At 41.3% G+C, this 22184-nt stretch overlaps 1 protein-coding gene across 6 annotated transcripts in view; it reads left to right on the top strand.

Moving 5' to 3' along the window:
* Positions 1–5409: 5409 nt before the first annotated feature.
* The window catches only part of MAP3K7 (mitogen-activated protein kinase kinase kinase 7), a 35510-nt gene continuing 18735 nt past the window's right edge, over positions 5410–22184 (top strand). For 4 of the 6 annotated variants that reach the window (XM_060272601.2, XM_060272600.2, XM_060272599.2 and 1 more), the window contains exons 1-11: positions 5410–6148; positions 8069–8179; positions 10452–10517; positions 11112–11157; positions 11964–12102; positions 13131–13255; positions 15148–15276; positions 16997–17127; positions 18629–18710; positions 19907–20058; positions 20495–20654. In XM_060272601.2, the coding sequence (XP_060128584.1) occupies positions 6059–6148; positions 8069–8179; positions 10452–10517; positions 11112–11157; positions 11964–12102; positions 13131–13255; positions 15148–15276; positions 16997–17127; positions 18629–18710; positions 19907–20058; positions 20495–20654 (1231 nt within the window). In that variant the 5' untranslated portion in view covers positions 5410–6058. Of the gene's footprint in view, positions 6149–8068; positions 8180–10451; positions 10518–11111; positions 11158–11943; positions 12103–13130; positions 13256–15147; positions 15277–16996; positions 17128–18628; positions 18711–19906; positions 20059–20494; positions 20655–22184 lie in introns of all 6 variants that reach the window. The other 2 variants (XM_088667212.1, XM_088667211.1) reach the window with 1 other exon arrangement.

The raw sequence follows: 22184 nt of genomic DNA, 5'->3' as shown, positions 1-22184 counted from the left end.
TGCATCCACATAGTGTATATCGAACTAATTATGCCAAAAGAAACATTGGAAAGGCAAGAAAATGTTACACTTCTCCAAGAGGCATATAGGTGACATTTCTTGTAGTTTGAATTTTACATTTTCTCATACACATCAATATTTTCATTTAGGTTCCTAGAGAGGAAAAGAAATATTTGCTTGCATATTGTTATAGTTACTCTAAATAATTATTCATCTAAAACAACTTCCTTATCCTGAAATGACCTACACTAGGGTTGCCATAGCTCAGGAACACAAGCAGCTATTATTCCATTTCTGCATCCCTTAAAGTAAAGGCGAAAGTCACCTTTTGCTACTCATAAGTAGGGATGGGGGAGAAATTCAAGCCCATTCGCATTTACAGGTGGACTTGACTAATTTGCACTTTCTAAAACACAGCCATCCTTTCAAAGTCACACTTCTCCATATTTTGCAGCACAGTTCTCCAGACAAATAATGTCTACAAAAATGCATATTTCATTAAAATGTGTTTATTGGTAAAAAGAAATTCCATGAAGGAGAATGAGATGACGATGAAGAATTTCCTTGCATTGGCTCTGAGGGTAGTATAAAGATGCACCATTAACAGAAGCATAGTTTCAGTGAGTACAGGATGTAGGTGTCCTTCTTTCCTATGGCACACCCATCCTGTGAGGGATAAGAGGTACCGACAGCCCCCTCCCATCCTGAATACCAGCTCCTCCCCCAGCGGGGAGGGGGAGACTTCGAGTGGTGATTCCGGAAGTGGAAACAGGAGCTTGAGTACCTTAGCGGAGCACAGGCACCGCCGGGGAAAGGAACAGGGAAGCAGGGAGACGGTGGGAAAGAGGCCGATCCCAGCTACTCCGGAATTGCGTAAAAAGCGCCGGGGGAGGAGATTCAGTATGCCAAGATTACTTTGCTGGAGGAAAACGCGCGAACCGCCATTCGGAGGTTCTGCGGAAGACTGACAACATGTACCACTATCTGTAAATAGCACTGCTTTCAGCACTGTAAATACACAGCACCAATAAAAGGATAAAATGCAGAGCTGTGTGGAGTCGTTACTCTGAAGTAGCCCACCCAGGCCACTGTGACACACCCCATCCAGGAATCCACTCTATTTTAGCCATTTTGTTGGTGCATTTTCACCAGCACAGCAACTGTACTAGCAGAGTTTTCTACAGGCATGTTCAAACCGTTCTGCTGAGCTACGGTACGTGTCACAGTGGCAGCGTATCTTGTGTTCTGCCAGCACAGTGTGGCTTCCACCATTTCACATATCCAGAGATAGTGAACATGGTGTCTTCCATATATTGTTAGGCAAGAACGCCCATTGCCTATGGCCACTGACCATGCTATCTGGGGCTGATGGGAGCTGGCTTCCAACAACACCCAGACGGCACCAGGTTGCCTAGCCCCCCAGCCAGCTTAACTTGAGTAAAAAATTCCACCCTAAATGGACCTATTTACAGGCAACTCCCCATTTACACAGGGGTTGCATTCCAGGTCATTGTCCATGTCAGTGGTTGCACATAAACCCGTTCCACCCCTGCCACACACCCATTTCACCCCATCTGGAGCTGAAAACACACACACTGGTGGTCACACATCAATTGGATGCGTGCTAAATGGTTGCCACCTGTACTTAGGTACGCAAGTTCATCATATTTGCTACAGTTGTTATGAAGTATAAGGGAAAAAATCATCACTGCACCAGTTATGATTCAGGATGTTATCAGAACAGGCATAGAGAGCTCAGCTGGACCGTTTGCCACCTAGCAGTTTTAACAGTTCAGCCCAAGTTTCCAACAAAAGTTTCTCACATTTAAATAATAATAATTTTTTAATCATCTGGCTGAAGATACTGCTCAAGTTTTTAAAACTAAAAGGATATATTGTTGCAAATGAGTTGTTTTGTAATAAAATGTATAAATACTGTTTACAATGTAAAAACAAAAGTACTAACAAGACTAAACACTTTTTTAAAAAACTTGGCAACTTGGTGATTAATTTTTTTAACTCTTTTATTTTGAAGATTTCTGGAAGTTGGTTTCAGAAATGAATTAATTAAGTAACGTAAAGGGGAAGATTTCATAGAACAGTAGTGCCACAGTACCACCTTGTGGGAAGAAATATATTTGATACTGAATAGGAAGTAAGTTTTAGAAAAGGCAAAGTAGCAGGTATTTCATTTTCTGTGTGCTTTATTTTAGTTATATCCTGGTTTTACGGTGTTGAAGTATCTGAAAAGTGTTCAATCAAATTAAAATTTAAAAGAGAAAGAAAATGAATATTATGAATGCATCTTCGGGTAAACATACAGTGCAATAATATTGCTGTCAATATTATTACCAATATCTGATTGGGGGGGAGGTAAATAGTTTTATCCAATTTTTTTGTTAAACCTGGACAAATTTGTTACTTACAGACCTGTATGATTTGCTACGTGAGTTCAGAAAATCAGAATATGTTTTTGTAGTACCTAAGGCTACAAGCCCAACTCCACTTAAGTCTCAATTCAGTAGAGAAGGTATGGTTAAGACTGCATAGCATTCAATAAAGAAGAATACTTCTGAGAATACATGTTTGTGATTGCTCTATAATGTAGAGTGCAATCCTATACTGAAGATCATCCACCAACAGCAGGAAACAACTATGCTGACAGAACTCCAGATATAGCCTACAAACAACCAAGGCACAAATAATCCTTAACAACAAACTTTGTAACCAAAAGATATGGTGTGTGTGCAAAAATAAAAAATCTGAATTCTACTACAATTAAATATTTGAAATAAGTACATGTACAAACATTCCAGTAGTAAATTGGCAACCAGTGCAACTCTTTCAACAAAAGAGTAAAAGATCCCTGCACAGCAGGGGATTGAACTAGCTGACCCAACTCCACAATTCTATGATTCTATGTTGCCAGTAGCCTGTTCCTGTGTACAGTCTGGCTTCTCAATTCTGCACTGCTAGCGGCTTCTGACCAGATGCACTCCACATAGAGTGTGTCACAGTTATAAAGTCTTGAGGTTACCAGTGCATGGACCACTATCATCAGGTTATACCAGCTCAGGAATGGTCATAGCTGGAGTACCAGCTAAAACTGTTAAAAGCACTCCTAGCCACGGAGGCCTCTTGAGATCCCAAATTCCACACGGTTCAGAAGCACCACAGTTTCAAGTCAGTCTTCCCCTGGCAACCCATGGGACCAATCTCCACCCAGCATCCCAGCAGGCCTATCCCTCCTCCACCATCTTGTCCTATATCACTGAGAGCTGGATGGGTGAGCAGGGAGGAGTTGGTCTCATTCAGCTGTGCCCATCTGGATATTTGGTGCAGCATCAGGGCAGATTTGAGGGTCAGGGAGGGGAAGTTACGGTTGTCTACAGAAATTCTCTCCCCGCCCCCACTCTAGGTTCTCTCTTTCCAGGTTCTTTACCCAGTTGTGGGGCTCTAGTGTGTGTGTTCCTGGCATTGGGCAATTAGGACAGGTTAGAGATTTCACTGATTACTACCTGCTTCACTGCCCAGCAGTCTCCCTGCCTGAGCTGACAGAGCTAATCTCAGAGGTTGTGTTTAGGCAGAGCTAGGGGGTGTAGCCAGGGTTTCTGCCCCAGGTGAAGCCTCCAGAGGGGCACCATTGAGGCTCCCAGCATGTCTGGGTTTCAGCTGGAGAAAAATATGAAAAAGTGAAGGCAGCCACTAGCACCCTCCTTCCCCTAAGAAGCTGAAAAAGGCTCATTTACAACATGATGCAGGGAGAGTTGGAAAATCTGGAGAGATTGCATAGCTCTCCCCAGTGAAGCAGAAGATAGGATCCCCTGTGAGTTTGCTACTGCATTGAGATTGTAATGAAAGGACACTTTCTACTTTAGACTCGCAAAAAGCATTTTTTCCACCTTACACGGAGCCTAAAATTGCCGCAAAATTATCATTTCCTAAAGTGAGTAATCAAACAAAAACAAAATTGAAATGAATCTTGTTGAAGCTTACTCAGGAGTAAATTTACACATCAAAAGTTATTGAAAGGGTTTTCTCAGAACCAAGAAGAGGGGTGGGTGGCAAAAAGCCTCAAAGAGAAAAAGGGAAACCAGAGTGCCTTGGCTGATCTTATAGAAATGCTGTCTTTTAATGATCCTGTGATCAGATAAATCCTGTTCAAAACCTGACCTCAGATAAACCATTGATGCACATGGAAGTTCTACTTTTGACAAACAGGTAGGTAGCTGTGTTGGTCTGAGTCGAAGCAAAATAAAAAATTCCTTCAGTAGCACCTTAAAGACCAACTAAGTTTTTATTTTGGTATGAGCTTTCGTGTGCATGCAGGTATCTGACGAAGTGTGCATGCACACGAAAGCTCATACCAAAATAAAAACTTAGTTGGTCTTTAAGGTGCTACTGAAGGAATTTTTTTATTTTGCTTTTGACAAACAATTTGCTTTTACTGGGGGGGGATTGCTCATTTCCCCTTTGGTCATACAGTCATAATGCTTCTTAGGATTCCTTTGTATTGAAATGATATATTGACTATTTTTTATGTTCTTTATGGATAAATGTGTTGAGGGGTGTGTTTGTTTGTTTGTTTGCATGCATGCATGCATGTATGTATGTGTAAGTACGCAAACATGTATCTGGGGGGTGAGGTGCCAAACTGGGTCTTTGACCAGATTGACAAAAAGCCTCGTTTCGGTCCTGGTTTAGGACTCCCATATTGCTGGGTTTTTGGGGGGGGGGGCTTCAACATCCATGCTGAGGCAGGCGACTGGCTCTGGGGTAGCTTGGGACTTCATCACTGTCACTTTGTTGGTGTGGATCAAGTCACATTTGCTCTAAAGCAGGCACCCCCAAACTGCAGCCCTCCAGATGTTTTGGCCTACAACTCCCATGATCCCTAGCTAGCAGGACCAATGGTCAGGGAAGATGGGAATTGTAGTCCAAAACATCTGGAGGGCCGAAGTTTGGGGGTGCCTGACCCAAGGCTAAACATACAAACGGGGAAGGAAGATGATGCAAACAGTTGCAGAGTCTCTCCCTGTTTGGCAACGCTCTTACCTAGCGCGTTGGTGCATTGGTAGCGGAAAAGCATCCCGTCTAAAATCTCTGCCTGTCCTGCTGCTGCTCAGAGGTGTACAAGAGAGCAGTACTTCTCCTAAGGGAGACATGCGCTTGCATGTTTTGCTTTCGTAGTCCCCGCTCTCTCTCGCACCAGGCCACTGAAAGCCGAGGCGGGCGACTTCCTTGTGACCCTCACGCCTCTTGGCCGGCTCCCGGAGGGAGAAAAGCCATTGCCCGTGCGCGGCTTCGGGGAAAGCGATGCGAAATGTCGATCGCGGGTTCCTCCGGCGGCCTCTGGGAGGCGGCAAAGCAAGCAGGAAGGCGGAGCAGCTCCGGGAAGAGGGAGGCGGCGAACGAGCGAAAGGAAAGAAGAGGAGGAGCAGCTAGTGCCGCCGCCGCTGCTGCCCGCCGCCGCTTGTCCTGCCAGGCCGTGGCCCTGGCCGGGCCTCCTCAGTAGCCGGAAAGGGAGAGGCGGCGCGCCGTGTGGGGAAAGTCCCTTCCGCGAAGCGGCTCCGATGTCGGGCGAGGCGGGTGCTGGGCTCTGAGCGGCGGCTGCGGCGTCTCCTCGTCCTTCTCATTCAACCTCCTCCTCCTCTGCGAGGCGGGGGCGGGGGACGCAGCCGCCGACGCGACTCCCAGGCTCCGACCGAGGAGAGGCCGCGGCCTGCAAGAGCGGAGCAAGGAGGGAAGCCAGGGTTGGTGGTGGAGGCGGAGGTTGCGTCCGTCTGGGGGCACAGGATGCCGAGCCGGGCCCCCTCGGCCTGGGCTTCCCGGTGGCCCCAATAAAGCCCCGGCGGAAGATCCTCGTATGAGGCCTCTCCGCGGCCCAGGAGGCGCCTCCGTCGGGCCCTCCGTCCCCCGCTGAGTGCTGAGGTGGGCTGGGGGTCCCGGGGAACCAGGCCCCGCGAGAAGAGCCCTTCTGCGCCCCGGTCCTTTCCCTCCAGACGCGCAGCCCCACACACCCCATATACACTCACACTCACCCGCTGGAAGTGGAGGGATGTCTTCTGCCAACTCCGCGGACATGATTGAAACCCCCCCGGTGCTCAACTTCGAAGAAATTGACTACAAAGAGATTGAGGTGGAAGAGGTGAGTCCCCACAGGTGGAGAGGGCGCCGGGAGGGACACTTGGTAACTCAACTCGGCAGTAAGTCCCACGTAACTCCAAAGACACTTACCCTCCTCCTCCTTGGAGATATATAGATACATATATAGGATGGCAAGCTCGTTTGCACGAAGTCAGCATTGCCCCCATGCACACACGAGGTTGTAATCCTGTGCCTAAGAATTACTTGAGAGTAAGCCCCATGGAGTACAGTGTACACGTAGGATCACAAATTTGTATCGAGGCTTTCCTGAAACTGCACCTTCTCCTTCCCCCCCCCCCCAAACACCCTCTAGTTGTTTACATGCTATTTGTACACATGACCCATTGGTGAGATAAAGACAATATATGGCGGTCAAGGTTGTGTAGTATGTAAAGGGCTGCCCTTAGACCAGTAGCCTGGGGTTCAAATCTCTACATGGCTGTGAAGCTCAGTGAATGATCTTGAGCTGATCCGCATCTCTGGGCATAACTCACAGGCATGTTGTGAGGATGGAATGGGGAGCGACCTTGAATTCCTTAGAAGGTTTGAAAATATAATAATACTAATAAGTCAGTGGTACATTATCAAGCATGAAAGCTGAGCTATGGCTTGAATAACTAGTTCTGAGGCATTACCTCAAGATTTGAGTCGCAATAAGATTTAAAGGCCGCCACCCCCAATGCACACACTTGTTTAGGGAACCTCAACACATGTAATTTTAAAATAAAAGATAAGGCCAAGGGATTTTAGTGGGTGATTCCCTAGACTGGATGGATGGGGTTACATGCCCTCTGAAGGACCAGGTACGCAGCTTGTGGGTATTTCTGGATCCTTTGCTGTTTGAGGCTCAGATGGCCTCAGTGGCACAAGGTACCTTCCATATGCTTCAACTTGTGGCCCAGCCCTATCTGGACAGGGATAGCCTAAATTCTGTAGTCTATGCTCTGGTAAGCTCTAGATTAGATTACTGCAATGCGTTACACATGGGGCTGCTTCTGAATTTACCATATAAAACAGCCAGTATAAAATAATTATCACTAAACACAGCATTAAAGCAGTAAATCAACATTATCTCCAATGAAACCACGTAAAAGCCACTTGGAACAGATTGGTCTTCAAAATCTTTTTAAATCAACAAGACTTAAAGAACAACTAAACACCCCATCAGTGGTGGGATCACTTTAAAGCTGTGTATCTACTGAATATAGGTTTGGTATCTTAAGTTGGAAGGGTCATCATAAAGTCAAAACCCTTTCTGCAAGTTTACTTGCAAGTAGTCCCTGTTGATTTTTGTGGGACTAACCTTTTCCATCTGGGCTATCACATCTCCTGGATGAATTACAAACTTTCATATGCATTCAGCTTCATAAACACTAGGTAGCCAGAAGTGACACATTTTCTCAGCTCCGGGAGATCTTGCATTCAAATAAAAAATTGGTGTGTCAATGATGGGAAGTGTGTAAGGAAGCATAAGACCCCCAAGGTTCATTTCTTAAAAATTTGCACACTTCTGGAGACTAAGGATAATCATTCAATGCCTGTATAGAAAGGTTTTTAGGATAGAAAGAAGTTATGGCGTATACAGAGATGGAAATTATTTTGGAGAGATCTGCACAGCAGGATCGCAAAAGCTGAAGATGAACCACCATCCAGGTATGGTGGTTTGCAGGAGCTTGTTTAAAACTCTTGGGTTTGTTGCCTGCCTGAGACTGCAAAAACAGGAGTTGCCAAGCATCTGGCAGACTGTGATTAATGTATTTTGGGTTTGAGGTATCTTTGCAAGCCATGAGTTGTGCAGGTCTTTTTCACAACATAAATGTTTTACCATGCCATTCTATAGTAGGAAGAAAAAAAAATATGAGCTATGCAGATGGTTTGTTTGAAATATGTAACAGAAGTTTCCAATTGCCTTTTTATATAGGTTGTTGGAAGAGGAGCCTTTGGAGTAGTTTGCAAAGCAAAATGGAGAGCAAAAGATGTCGCCATTAAACAAATAGAAAGTGAATCGGAACGAAAAGCCTTCATAGTAGAGGTATATTTTTTCTTTTAACATTCTTTTAATCTAATTAACAGGTAGCCTATTGTTTTCAGAACAATTTTATTTAGGCTGTGTTGGAAGAGAAATCAACCAACCCCCCAAATAGGACTTTGTGAGAACTGTACTGTTTCAGTCAGTAAAGCAGTACAGTAACTCTAATTGTACTTTACAATATTGTGAATTTGTATTGGTACTCATAATTCTATTGCTGTGTCATAAAATGTTCCTTTAAGATTTTTTGTGAGTTGTGTTTTGAAAATTTTCTACACCTCTGGGGGTGTATTCAGGACTCTGTTGGGATGAGGGACAAACTAGAAAGTTGACTCCAAGAACCCTCTGAATTGTAGTCCCAACACCTGTATTTGGGAATATTGCAAACTCAATTAGTTGATTAAAGACTGAATCCCTCCTTGTCTGTAGAGAGATTCTGTCAACCACATTTGCTTAGAATAAAACAACTCTGCAAACTACTAAAGCAGAGTTATTGGTGTCCTGCTTCTCTAGTCACGCTGGCCCATTTAAAATATTACTTTCCCTCTATGTTCTCCCTACAACCAGTGGTGAGGGAAATGGGACTGTGCATTCCTACTCTGCCTGCTGGTAACTCCTGTCACACTAGATGTGGGTGTCACATTTTAGTAGGGTGTGTCAGAAGGGTGGAGAGGGAAGGTGTGTTTTCTACCACACATAGAAATGAGATCGGGAAGCGACTGGATCTAAACCAGATCACTCAAAGTGACAAACTACTTGAATATGTACACTTATTTATCAGATGATCAACACTTAATTTTTAAGGGGGTGGGGGGTGAGAGAGAGGTTTGTGTGCCACATTTCTTATGCCACTTCTGTTGGTGGTACGCTCTAGTACAGTGGTCCATTGCAAGTACACTCTATTTAAACATGCAGAAATACCTTATTAAGCATAGTGTGCCTACAATAGGCCTGACTCACACAAATGGGCAAATAACTGGCTGTAATTGTTATTAGCCATGCTTGTAGTTGGTTTTTCATATGAGGGCAGGAACATTGACCTTAACTTGTCCAGTCCAGCTACTGAAAGGAAGCTTCTACTCCATCCCAGTCCAACTGCTTGGATAAACCTGAGAGACAGAACCATGGTGGCCAAAGGCCTGGTACAAATTTCCATGCCTTTTATCTGGAGTGGGATGAAATCCCATTTCTCTTTCTGGACTGAATTGGAGTACTCGGGTACTGTGGAGTGTCCAAGCCTTGCTTCTGTTGTGTAAAGTGTTGATTAGGATTGCCAGTCACTACTACCATTATCTGCCATGTAACACATCTATACATTTTCTACCTATAGCTAAATACTATTGTTATTCTCAAAGGATGCATATTGATGTGAAATTAGGCCAGGGGCTCAGCTGCAAATAAAACATTTTGAATGTGTTGTAAAGTGCAATATACAATTGTGACACTAGATGGTGACTGTGAGCTATAGCAAATTTAATGCACTTTTCAAAACAATTAAAACACACATGTTACAGAGTTTTTAATGTGTGTAGATTAGGCAGCCATTATTTGTGGTCTCCACCTATCCCTCCCCTATTGTATGTGCTGTGACTTCGGACAGGGGGTGGGGTCACCCTTTCACTTTTCATTCTTAATGGCAATCAGAAGCCATGAGTTCCCCCTCCAGAGTTTTCTGTGGTGAGAGGACTTGGGGATAGTGGTCTCACATCATGCTATGATTGGGACAGTGATCACCCAGAACTGAATGCTTGCAAAGGCTAATCTGCTAAATGTGTTTCTGGAACCTGTTCTTATGCTCAACCTGATTTATGTTCAGGTGCTGTTCTGTACATGCAAATACATGTCACTAGCAGAGTAGTAGCAACCAAGGGTCACCACAGATAACACAAATTTTATCCAAAGATAGTCATAGCAGTCCTCACTGAAAAGTTGCATGGGGGAGCGTAACTGGTAGTAATTTTTTTAAAAAAAAAATCTCTGTGTTAGGTGAGGTATCTGCTTTGTGCTAACTAAACCACAGCTCATTCTCCAGGTCTGTGCAAAATACCATACAGCATCAAACCAGTTTTAGCATTCAGCTATGAATCCTACACGAGCAAAGATTAGTATTTAAATTCATATGGAGTGTCTTATCTGAGTTGATACAGCAACCGAGAAATTTCGTTGTTCCCGCAAGGGAACAATGACAATAAAGATTTGTTCTATTCTATTAGAAAAGATCACTTTTTAAATTAAGGACGTAGCCTTTAAATGCATTATTTCTCTTAAATTTCAGCTTCGACAGTTGTCACGTGTGAACCATCCTAATATTGTCAAGTTATATGGGGCTTGTTTGAACCCAGTAAGTTGCACTTCTTCTGTTTTTGAGATCACAATACAATATTTTTGTAAGGCTAAATATTTTATGATGATTAAAAGTTTTGCTTGCATTAAGCGAGAATATGAGAGCAAATAGTTCCTTTGTTGGCTTACTTGCACATACTGCACTGACTTTCCCCCTTTTTATTATGAAAATGTGTGTATATTGCTATTTGTCTAGCAATAAACCTATATTGCTATTTGTTTAGCAATAAACCTAGAATAATCAGGTTTCCCAGATTTTTGTGTGTGCTGTGTTTCATGAATATGCACAAACCCATGTGTGCATCAGTAAAGTAGGGCTGGATGGATATTGTGTAAGAACAGAAGGAAATCAAAGTTGCAGCAAACTGTATGTATGAAGCTATCTGCAAAGATCAGAAATAAAAAAAAAGATCATGAATATTATCCAAGTCACTTTTGCTGCTGCACAAACAAGATCAGGCAATTTGGAACCCACAAATCCACGCAGCAGTTTAGATGGGAAACTTTTCAAAAACATTCCTATTTTAAAGATTTTCTTCTACATAAAAATCAAAAGTATCTTCTAACTTAACACTTTGATTTTTCCACAAAGGTTTGTCTTGTTATGGAATATGCTGAAGGAGGTTCTCTCTATAATGGTGAGTCTCTCTCTTGAGTTGCATTGTCCAAAACACTTAACTAAAATGCAGGGTTGCATTTAGAAATTTGCACTATAAATCCAAAGCTGTAGAAGTGAAAATTTCTTTCTAGTGTTGTTTGATTTTTATAATGTGAATTCATGTGTTCTTGTTTTGTCTACTTAATAGCGAGTTCTGATATGTATTTTTTTAAGTATTCTACTCAACTACCATTAATGAACTCCATTGGTATTGGGCCTAAAGTTGTGAAGATATTTCATATAACAAAATTGGCTAAGCAAGGAGGTGGGGTCATCAACAAGGTATGCTGTGGTGGTGCAATTGCTTTACTATGAGTATACAGTTACTGAACCCACATCTTTTAAGTCACCACAAAGCCACTCAAAGCATATTCACTTGTGGTATTATGAACAGAGAGATTGAATTGTATTCATAGTGAAGCATCCCTTATATTGCATTACCTAGAGTTGCCATATTTCAAAAAGTGAAAATCCGGACACAATAGTTGTTGAGCTACTCTCACATTACCGCAAATGCCATTCAAGACAAATGACTTTGAGCACACATTCTTAGTCTGCCAGTTTGGCCCTGTGTTTTGTCCTAGAAATAGAGTTACTCCAAGACCCAATATGTTTGTAACTTTTTCTTCACATCAGTGGTGGAGTTCACAAATTAAATTGGCTACCTTTTTGTGTCCAATGCTGCTAGAAACAAACAGTGACTCAGATTTGTGATTTGGTATTCTTGTTTTGTATCAACTCTAATGTGCAATTAAGTTCTTTTTAGTTTGTAACTTTGTTTTTCAGTCCTACATGGTGCTGAACCTCTGCCTTACTACACTGCTGCACATGCAATGAGTTGGTGTTTACAGTGTTCCCAGGGAGTGGCATACCTTCATAGCATGAAACCGAAGGCTCTCATTCACAGGGACCTAAAACCACCAAAGTAGGTCTTTGGGCACTGTTTAAGCCTCTTAACATTCACAATAAATCTTGTAGTCTTCTTCCCACCCCCACCCATCTTAGAGGATAAATGGCTTACAACACATCTGAAAGCAGATACTATGCTCATATTATGGTGCTTTTTATTAGCGGGGAATAGGGTATTCAGCACAAGTGCTCATTGTGCGACATGCAAAGCATGTGTTTGTATAACATCAGATACCCAGTTCTACGAAACTGTTCTTTAAAATTAACATTAAAAATAATGTTTAAAAAATATATTGAAAGTTATGGAAGAACTCCCTCTATAGCGCTCCATTATTTATTCTGATATGTGATTGATAATAGCTTGGAACAACATGATAATTCTCTAAGAAAACTCATTCTGGCAAGTTTGCATCATTCTCCCCAATGGAGCATGGAATTTCAGGGTGCAATCTTGAAATGTCTGCCTTACAGGGAAATACAAATCCAGCCCCCTCCTGGGCTTGCCTTAGGGCAGTAGTAAGTACAGATTAATGCTCTGTTCCCAGCCTGTATTTTTTTTAAAAAAAACAACAACCCACAACTCTATATTTTTCATTTTCTCTCCCACTGAAAACAATGGAAAGAAAAGGGAAGAAACAGTTTTAGACCCTCTCAGAAGTGTGTCAACCTCCATCCAGTTTGGGGCTCTGGAGGGAGGGGGTTAGAGGACCAGAAGACTTTGGATTTTTCAGATCTTAACTACTTTTCAGCAGCCTTTTGCTTTTTTTGGCCCTGCTGATGTCAGAGCTCCATCACTGGTTGAACTAGGACATCAGATGGGTCAGCATCACCTAAGAGGGGGCAGTGGGCAACATAAGAGTTCCCGCTTCATCAGAGCAGATGGCTCCTGTAACACCTGCCCAGCAGTCATAGAATTGCACCCTTAGTGTAGTAACATTATTTATTTTTTAAGTTTCTATTCCGCCCTTCCTCCCAAAAGAGCTCAGGGCAGCAACTACTCGTATTTAGTCACAAGATTCCTAAACTATTCTGTTTGTTTGACAGCTTGCTCTTGGTGGCAGGGGGGACAGTTTTAAAAATCTGTGATTTTGGTACAGCCTGTGATATTCAGACACACATGACCAACAATAAGGGAAGTGCTGCTTGGATGGCACCAGAAGTTTTTGAAGGTAAGAAAGTAATTTTATGCCAAATATGCATTTTTGTGTGTTCTCCAAGCTTTATTGTTTGTTGGTTTTTATACTGATTTTTATTTATCAAGGGTATATGTAAATTTTATTTCTGTATTCCTGTTGAATATTGTAATAGGTAATGGGTTGGGGAGGTTAAAAACAATATATTTAACAAAAGTTAGATATTTCATACCTTGGGTTTATTTTAACAATAAGCAACAAACTTTCAAATCGTTAAAATATTACTAGCTATATATGTAGACCCAAAGTAAATTGTATATATTGATGGGAACTACCTGTTGACAAAGTAATTTGTGCTGTTATGAGTCACTGTGCATATTTACATTGAAAAGTGGCCTATAAACTTAAATATTAAATAAATAAATAAACTTGCTTCCGTATTTATACCTGCATTTAATCTTGCAGAAATTAAATTCAAATATCACCATTTATAAAATCTGCTCAGTGCTATCACTTGTGTGGCACTGAAATAGATATGTATATGAGATTATGCATGCAGGATAGGGGCATTGGTTTAGCCTTGTCACATGCAATAGCATCCTGGTGTGGACACAACGTAGTAGAAGTTCACACACACTCAGAAGCCACCTAAGAGTTTCCTTGCTCCTGTTCTCAATCTGAATACAGTATGTAGTAAGCCATTCAAGGATGCACTCCCTTGGTTCCATTGAACTGTCACTCAATGAATGCTTGCAAAGAAGTTTTCTTTTCTTTTTTGAAAACTCTATCAACTGTACTAAGAGAATTTAAGGGACTCCCAATTAAATATTTCCCCCAGATATTTGGCATTGATCAAATTAATTAGAGGGGTGGGTGGGAGAACCTTTCCTATGCTTTGACAGCTGGGTAGTCCCACGTGTCAATAACATGCCCCTCACCCAAACCTGGAACCTTGTCTTTGGTGATTCAAAATGTTCAGGGTCTAAAACCAACCCTGCAAGTTATTACACTACCATTACTCCTTAAGTGCAACCAGCCTGGGCCAAGAGACTCCCAGACCTTACTGGAAACTTCCCTAAGATTCCAAAGAAGCAACAGCTGAAACAGGACTGTCTGCTCCCTGATGGTTAATAAGATTAACCACCTTATTCAGTAATCGGTAACCAAGAGATTAGGAATTGGAATTAGTACCAAGGCATTACCCAGAACAGACAGATAGCAACATAAGCGAGGTAGATTTATTATAAAAAAAACTGGAAGTAGAATAAAAATAGCAGCATATGACAGAACCAAAAGAGCCATAAAAGTTACAGATCAAAAACCCAATTGACAAACGCCACTGGGAATAATCAGACTAAATAAGAAAACTAACTTCCTAACTCTATCAGTTCTATAGAGCATTGACCCCAGTTCTCAATTAGCAGGCCTCACTGCTGATCTTGAAGCACAGTAGCATAAGATAACATAGTGCTTCAACCTGATGAGCTCAGTCTATTACTGAAAAGTAACTTCTTCTCACAGACCAGAGGCCTAATCAAGAGAACCATTTCCTTGACACCTTCCACCGAACATGACAATGATGTCAAGTGATAATTTTCAGTACTTCAAAGCACCATGCCCTACCTACAGTGTGCTTTGAAGGATCACCTATCAACAGGCTTGAAATAACCACCCATCAGCTGAATGTGTTCCTACTTTCTGCAGAGATTAGCTGTTTGACGGCACACCCCACAATTAACTTGATCCACAGACTTGAACACAGCTGATAGTAACTTCTGCTTTTTGCATTGGTTGGTCATGGGGAACTTCTTTACCTGTACAGAGTTGATTGCATGGAACACCCTCAGTTTTGTCACTAATATATTGTTTGAGAATGGACACATTTTGTTTTTAAAAGGATATAAATTATATGAATAACCTTTTTTCAGGTAGCAATTACAGTGAAAAATGTGATGTATTCAGTTGGGGTATTATTCTTTGGGAAGTGATTACCCGTAGAAAACCTTTTGATGAGATTGGTGGCCCTGCGTTTCGAATCATGTGGGCAGTTCACAATGGTAAGTTCAAACTTAATGGGTAACTGACAAGTAGCATTTCTGAATTTTGTGTGTGTGTGTGTGTGTGTATTTGCCACATGTTTTCAGTAAAGTGCATTACTCTGGTGCAAGATTGGGGCAAAAGTAGACCAGCCAGGGACAAATCCACTTGTTTAAACTCTTATCTGCTCTAGTCGCATAGAAGGCAGGGGATTATTTTAAATAGCAAAATGGTCATTAGGTGATTGATTGATTGATTGATTGATTGATTAGTCAATCATTTTATTTGTATGTCTCCTCTCCAAAGTTAAAACCATGCTCAGGGCAATTGACAACTTTAAAAAAATTGCATAACTACAAACATAAAAAGTAGTCCTAAACAAAACATTAAAAAGTACATAGCCAAATTAAACATTTTTCACTTAATTCTTTGTATCTTAATTGTGGATGTTGTGATTTAACATGAACAACAGCAAGAAGCCCTCTGCCACAAAACCCCCTAAACAACACCCCAGCCCAAGATTCTGTTCAGCAGCCTCAGCTTTTGTAACTGGAGTCAGTCAGGGCCCTGCCTTCCCAGGCCAGGTGGGAAAAGGTCTTCCAGCACTCTGCACTGGAGAGCCAGTGTGGTGTAGTGCAGTGTTTCTCAACCTTTTTTGGGCCACGGCACACTTGTTCCGTGAAAAAAATCACGAGGCACACCACCATTAAAAAAGTTAAAAAATTTAACTCTGTGCCGCCCTATATTGACTATAATTATGACTGTAAGAAACACTTGCCAATTGCTGTGTTGGTTGCAATCTCCTGTAATAAGGCTTCACAAGCCGTCCGGCTTGAGAAACTTTCTACACCAGCTTTCGTGAACTCTAAAAATTCTCCCGGCGGGTCAGTATTGTATATTGGCGGCCGCCAGGCACGTGACAATGCAAATCGCCCTTCTCGTCGCCACACGTCGCGGCACACCAGCCAGCGTCTCGCGGCACACTAGTGTGCCGCGGAACAGCGGTTGAGAAACGCTGGTGTAGTGGTTAAGAGTGGTACCGTACTGTAATCTGGGGAACCAGGTTCGCGTCTCCGCTCCTCCACATGCAGCTGCTGGGTGACCTTGGGCTAGTCACACTTCTTTGAAGTCTCTCAGTCCGACTCACCTCACAGAGTGTTTGCTGTGGGGGAGGAAGGGAAAGGAGAATGTTAGCTGCTTTGAGACTCCTTCAGGTAGTGATAAAGCGGGATATCAAATCCAAACTACTACTCCTCCTCTTCTTCTTCTTCTTCAGTTTAGGTCCCAGTTTATGTTCTAGCAACAATTTGCTGCCTTCTGTGCTGTCTTGGCAGAAGCCAAGTTGGGAGTAAAAAATGCTTTGGGGACTGGATGGGAAGCCTCTGAAAGCTGCATTTGGCCTACTGGCCAGAAGTTCCCCATCCTCAATTGAGAGGATATACAGTATTTGCTTCAAGTAAAATGCTTTTCTCATTAAGAACCCAAGTACCACTTCATAAATTGGCATATCTTTTCGATAAGCAATTTAGTGAAGTGGTAAAATAATCCCTTTATCCACTCATGTGAAATCTTTCAAGTTGCAATGTTGCAAGGATAGCAGATGGAAAGCCACAAGATTGTTTTGTTGAAAAAGCAACATTCAGTATAATCAAGACGGGATAAATATGTTTGTTTTGTGTAGAATTCTTACAACTTCATTGTACAATTTTATAATGTATTTTTTTAATGGTCTCCCTGTAGGTACTAGACCACCACTGATAAAAAATTTACCCAAGCCTATTGAGAGCTTAATGACTCGCTGTTGGTCAAAAGATCCCTCACAACGACCTTCAATGGAGGAAATTGTCAAAATAATGACACATTTGATGCAGGTACACTTTTCTTACATATGGCATAATGTACTGAAAGGACTGGCTTATATAAGGCATTGAAAGTAGATGGTTTGGAAGCAATGAGGAAAAGAGAAGTATGGAAATGTCGCTACCATTGTAGAAGAGAATGATAATGGAAGACCACCAGAAGTTATATGCTCACTTTGTTGCAGCAGAACATCCAGCCCATAAGAATGAGACTTCCTGTGACAGTTTCAGCCTTACAATCTGATTACAACAATCTTGTTATAGCTGCTTTAGCCTTCATAGCCATTGGAAATATCTATGCTGCAATCTAGAGATAGCTATCTAAGTTCTTGAAGTAACGAAAGAGGGAGTAACATGTCACTTGGGACCCATGTTTACAAATTACTTTATTGCATTTGCATAATATGCAAGATTACAGTGGAAATGAGTGATAGAAATTATGCTGGCTTGCAAGCCTAGAATGGAAATGTTCACATCTCTGTTGCCAGGATTGTTTAGTCATTTAGTCGTGTCCGACTCTTTGTGACCCCATGGACCATAGCACGCCAGTCACTCCTGTCTTGCACTGCCTCCCGCAGTTTGGTCAAACTCATGTTCGAAGCTTTGAGAACACTGTCCAACCATCTCGTTCTCTGTCATCCCCTTCTCCTAGCGTCCTCAATCTTTCCCAACATCAGGCTCTTTTCCAAGGATTCTTCTCTTCTCATGAGGTGGCCAAAGTATTGGAGCCTCAGCTTCACAACCTGTCATTCCAGTGAGCACTCAGGGCTGATTTCCTTCAGAATGGATAGGTTTGATCTTCTTGCAGTCCATGGGACTCTCAAGAGTCTCCTCCAGCACCATAATTCAAGAGCATCAATTCTTCGGCGATCAGCCTTCTTTATGGTCCAGCTCTCACTTCCATACATCACTACTGGGAAAACCATAGCTTTAACTATACGGGACCTTTGTAGGCAAGGTGATGTCTCTGTTGCCAGGATTACTGGCAAACATATGTAGCCACACCATATATCTCTTGTGCTAGTAAACTATTTATGAGACTTTTCTACAGTCACATTTGGAGTCAACTTTGCAAAATGAATACAGCCTTTCATTACTGAACATCAGGCTTGTCTAGTGAGTAATGTTTCAGTATATTTTGACTGATGCTATTAAACAAATGTTGGCATTTATTTAATATCACAGTAGAAAGATTGCATACATCTTTTAAAAATAATAACATTAGCCGAGTGTTGTCTTTTGCCTGATAGCAGCATACATATGAGTCATGCTACATCTCTCCTCGTACTTATGTCTGTTTGACATTTTTATGTTGTCATGACTTTTTGGTTAAAGAATAAACTGGCTTTATACCAAACATCCAACCACACATTTTGAGAATCAAGTTGAAGATCTTAGGGAGTTTACTAAAATAATATATACAGTATTGATTTTTCCTATTTCATGTTCTGTCCAGTGAGCCAGGAGACAAAAAATTTGTCAATCATTGAGCTTTTCCTTTACGTCTTTGCAGTACTTTCCAGGAGCAGAGGAACCTCTACAATACCCTTGTCAGTATTCTGATGAAGGCCAAAGCAACTCTGCCACTAGTACAGGTAAGTAGATTATATGCATAAGTAGTTGATTATTAATTAAGACTATGTAGAATTAAAATATGCACAATGTCCTACTGCTCATTGTGTCAGCAGATGAATGGTATAGACATAGCCTAGAACCACTGCACTAGTATGAGTTCCCAATTTACAGTGTCTACTCTAATGCTAACACAGCAAAAGATGTCATATTGGCGCAGCTGTATTTTGTATAACTCTAGAAACGAGCACCCTTTTTTCTTTTGTAGCACTGTACTAAGCTGTCATGGTAAGACTACCTACATACTGTTTCAGATTTTTTTTTTAAGGCACCATGGAAAAACCATTGTGCTTAGTATTTTCTTAATATGGGCTATAACCCGCAGACAGCATAGGAACAGGATGCTCTCTTATACCGAATCAGTTCTTTGTTCAGTGTTTTCTTTATTGACAGAAAGCAGAATTCCAGGCAGTAGTCTTTCCTAACCCTGCCTGGAAAGACCACAGAGCCTCTGCTCTGCCACTGAGATACAACCCTTCCCCAGTGAGAGTTAGTTCTTGTGCCTTAAATATTTGAAGCATAAATATTTATGCCTCAAATGCCTTACATACAGTAAGTCTGTAGATAAACAGTGCTGCAGAGTGTAAGATATTCTTTCTTGTAGTTGATTGACAGTACAATAATTTCAACTAAGGAATCCTTTTCACCCAAGGTTACTGTGAAATGCCTTAACTCATATGTGGAGAAATTACCTGGAAGCTAGCTAGATTTATTCCTCATAAAGTTTAGTGCTATCCATCTCATATACTCACAGAAAGAAATAAACAAGATAACAACTTTGCAGTCCATATTTAAAAGATATGCAGGATCATGCTATTCTGAAACCAGGGTTTAGCTGAAACACCTAAGCCTTCTAAAGAAGGATTTATGTCAGCAGAACTGGTATCCATTAGGAGCACTGCCTGTCATGTTTCCAAACAAACTGCCTTTAGTACTAGTGATTTGTTGTGTTGAGAGGATGAATTTGATTTTCACATACTGGGATAAATCTGTAACTCTAACAAATATGTTAAGACTGTAGTTATGCAGTCTTGCTGGTTTTTTTAAAAAATAATAATAATCTAAAAATAAGAAATAGAATACAACCAATATTTAAAACTGTAGTTTTGTAGTCATGAGTGACTTCTCAAGTAAAGTAACATACTTCTAAAATGTATAGGTTCCTTCATGGATATGACTTCCACAAATACTAGTAACAAGAGTGATGCCAACATGGAACCAAATGACTTTCCAGGAACTGCTACCAATGACACTATTAAACGCTTGGAGTCAAAACTGGCCCAGCAGATGAAAAATTCAGCAAAGCAGTCGGTAAGAACATAGAAATAATAGTCATTAAGGAAACTTTAAAATCAAAATAATGAGATCTCCCTAACCATTACTGCTTGAAAAATACATATTAAATTATTTTAAAACTTTGACAGTAAGTATCTATTCAGAGTTTGTGACAAAAATACACAAGATTTAAAGACATTTATCAAATCTAACTACTGCTTCTTTTGTTATGGAGATCCAGGTTTGCAGAGAGCATAAAAATAAATTCCATGCCTTAAACATATGTTTATACCTTAACAGAAGCATAAACCTACTGCCTACTCTTCTGAGAGTGGTTATTATGGGCTTGCATATCATCTTAAGAACTAAATGAAAATGGCAGCTGCAGATGTATTATTCATGCAAACTTTATTTGTTCACCCATTTCTGCAATTAGTTTTTGAATCATTGTAAAGTGTTTTGTTTTCTGCAGGGAGAGCCTGGCCGTTTGAGCTTACCTCCATCTCGCGGTAGCAGTGTCGAGAGCTTGTCAGAAGTTCGTGGGCGACCGCAGTCAACCCTTGTTTCAGGAGAAAGCAAACGAATGAGTGCTGATATGTCTGAAATCGAAGCAAGAATTGCTGCTACCACAGGTAAAATAATCTTACTAAACAGCTAGACAAATGGGAGAGATCAATAAGTTCTACCGGGGACTATAGGACCAAAATGAACAAAGAGAGCTGCATTGTAGGAGGAGAAAATCATCCACAATCAGGTGGATGAACCTTGCACCAGTGGAGCTTGCTGGCACAAGATGTATTTACCTGAGTTTTGGGCCATTTCCTTTACCTGCTGAAGCTTCCTGCAGCATATTCTCTGGCTCTGGAGAGACTTTTTGGGAGGTATTGAGGATTGCAGGAGAGAAAGATTTTGTCAGCTGTGTACATTTGTGATGCTGTTTAATTCTACACGCCCACCCCCATCCTTCACCATTGAAACGGGTTATGCTGGGTACAGTCTGACTCTCAGTTAAGTGCACTTGGGTTGCAAGAGGATGAGTAAGATATATATGCAATTATTTTTGCCTTCTCTTTAGGTATGTCCATGACTATTAAAGTTGGCCACTTTATTTTTCTAAATATATGCAGTTCCCTTTAGGACTGAATGTTTACACTTGCCTGGAATTCAAATATTTTCTGCATTTTAAGAACAGCTGGTTTAGTTGAAAAACTGGGATTCTCCACATGTAAGAGGAAACTGGTGCATACGTAAGGTAGTTATTATTAAATTAAAATACGGTGATCTTTTGTAGAGAATTCTGGTTACTCTTTACAATGTTGTTATGTATGGCCTTTTATAATGAACTGTGAATACAAGTCTGTGGTTTAAAGGATGCCTCAATGGCCAGAATGCACAGAATTCATAAACAGAACAGAAAATTGCATGCCCGCACATCATTCTGAAATGGTTGGAAGGCAGAAGCTGCTGTCTCAGAGCGTGGGAACAAAGGCAAAGTGTGTGTCCAGACTTTGTTTCAGGGCCTTTCTCCCAGCTGCTCACAATAGACCAGAGTTGCCAGGGGCTTCCAAGTGAAACTTCTCAAGGAGCCCCTCAAATATTTGGTATGATCAAAGCTGAGGCAGAGAGCATGTCTGGAGTATTTGACAGTTAATTCTTGTGTTGTGCAGAGGGAGGTGCCTAAATGGGGCCAGAGCACCCACTTTTTCCTACCCTGGCTTGAGGTCTGAAAGGATCTAAATAAAGCTTCCATTTCTGTTTTTTAGTAAATTAGTGGAGTACCTAAGATGTACTATGTAGCTAATTATAATATCATAATTTATTCTAAAAGGCAACCACAACTTAATTGGGATTGACATAACTAAAGCGATGTTGTTTAATCTATTTGTATATTAAATATGGGTTTTTTGGTACTAAGGAAAATGATTGGCATTCTGAACCTGTTAATGTGCCCTTACTAAACAGACATTTTTATTTTATCAATCAACCTTTCTGTTGCTTACTTCTGGTGAGATATTGGCCGAACAACAATGAAGCAAAGTTTTCAACAGGCAAATCCCAGCCTTTGGTATTCTCTTCTGTCAGTAATAGTTCAACATTTAATATGTCCTTATAATGGATACAGTTGCATTCCTGTACAAATTTAATGAAGAGAAAGTCCCATT

This window comes from Zootoca vivipara, chromosome 3 (genome assembly GCF_965207765.1).
Source record: "Zootoca vivipara chromosome 3, rZooViv2.hap1.1, whole genome shotgun sequence".
Classification (NCBI taxonomy): Eukaryota; Metazoa; Chordata; class Lepidosauria; order Squamata; family Lacertidae; genus Zootoca; species Zootoca vivipara.
This window is presented reverse-complemented; position numbering and strand designations above follow the sequence as displayed.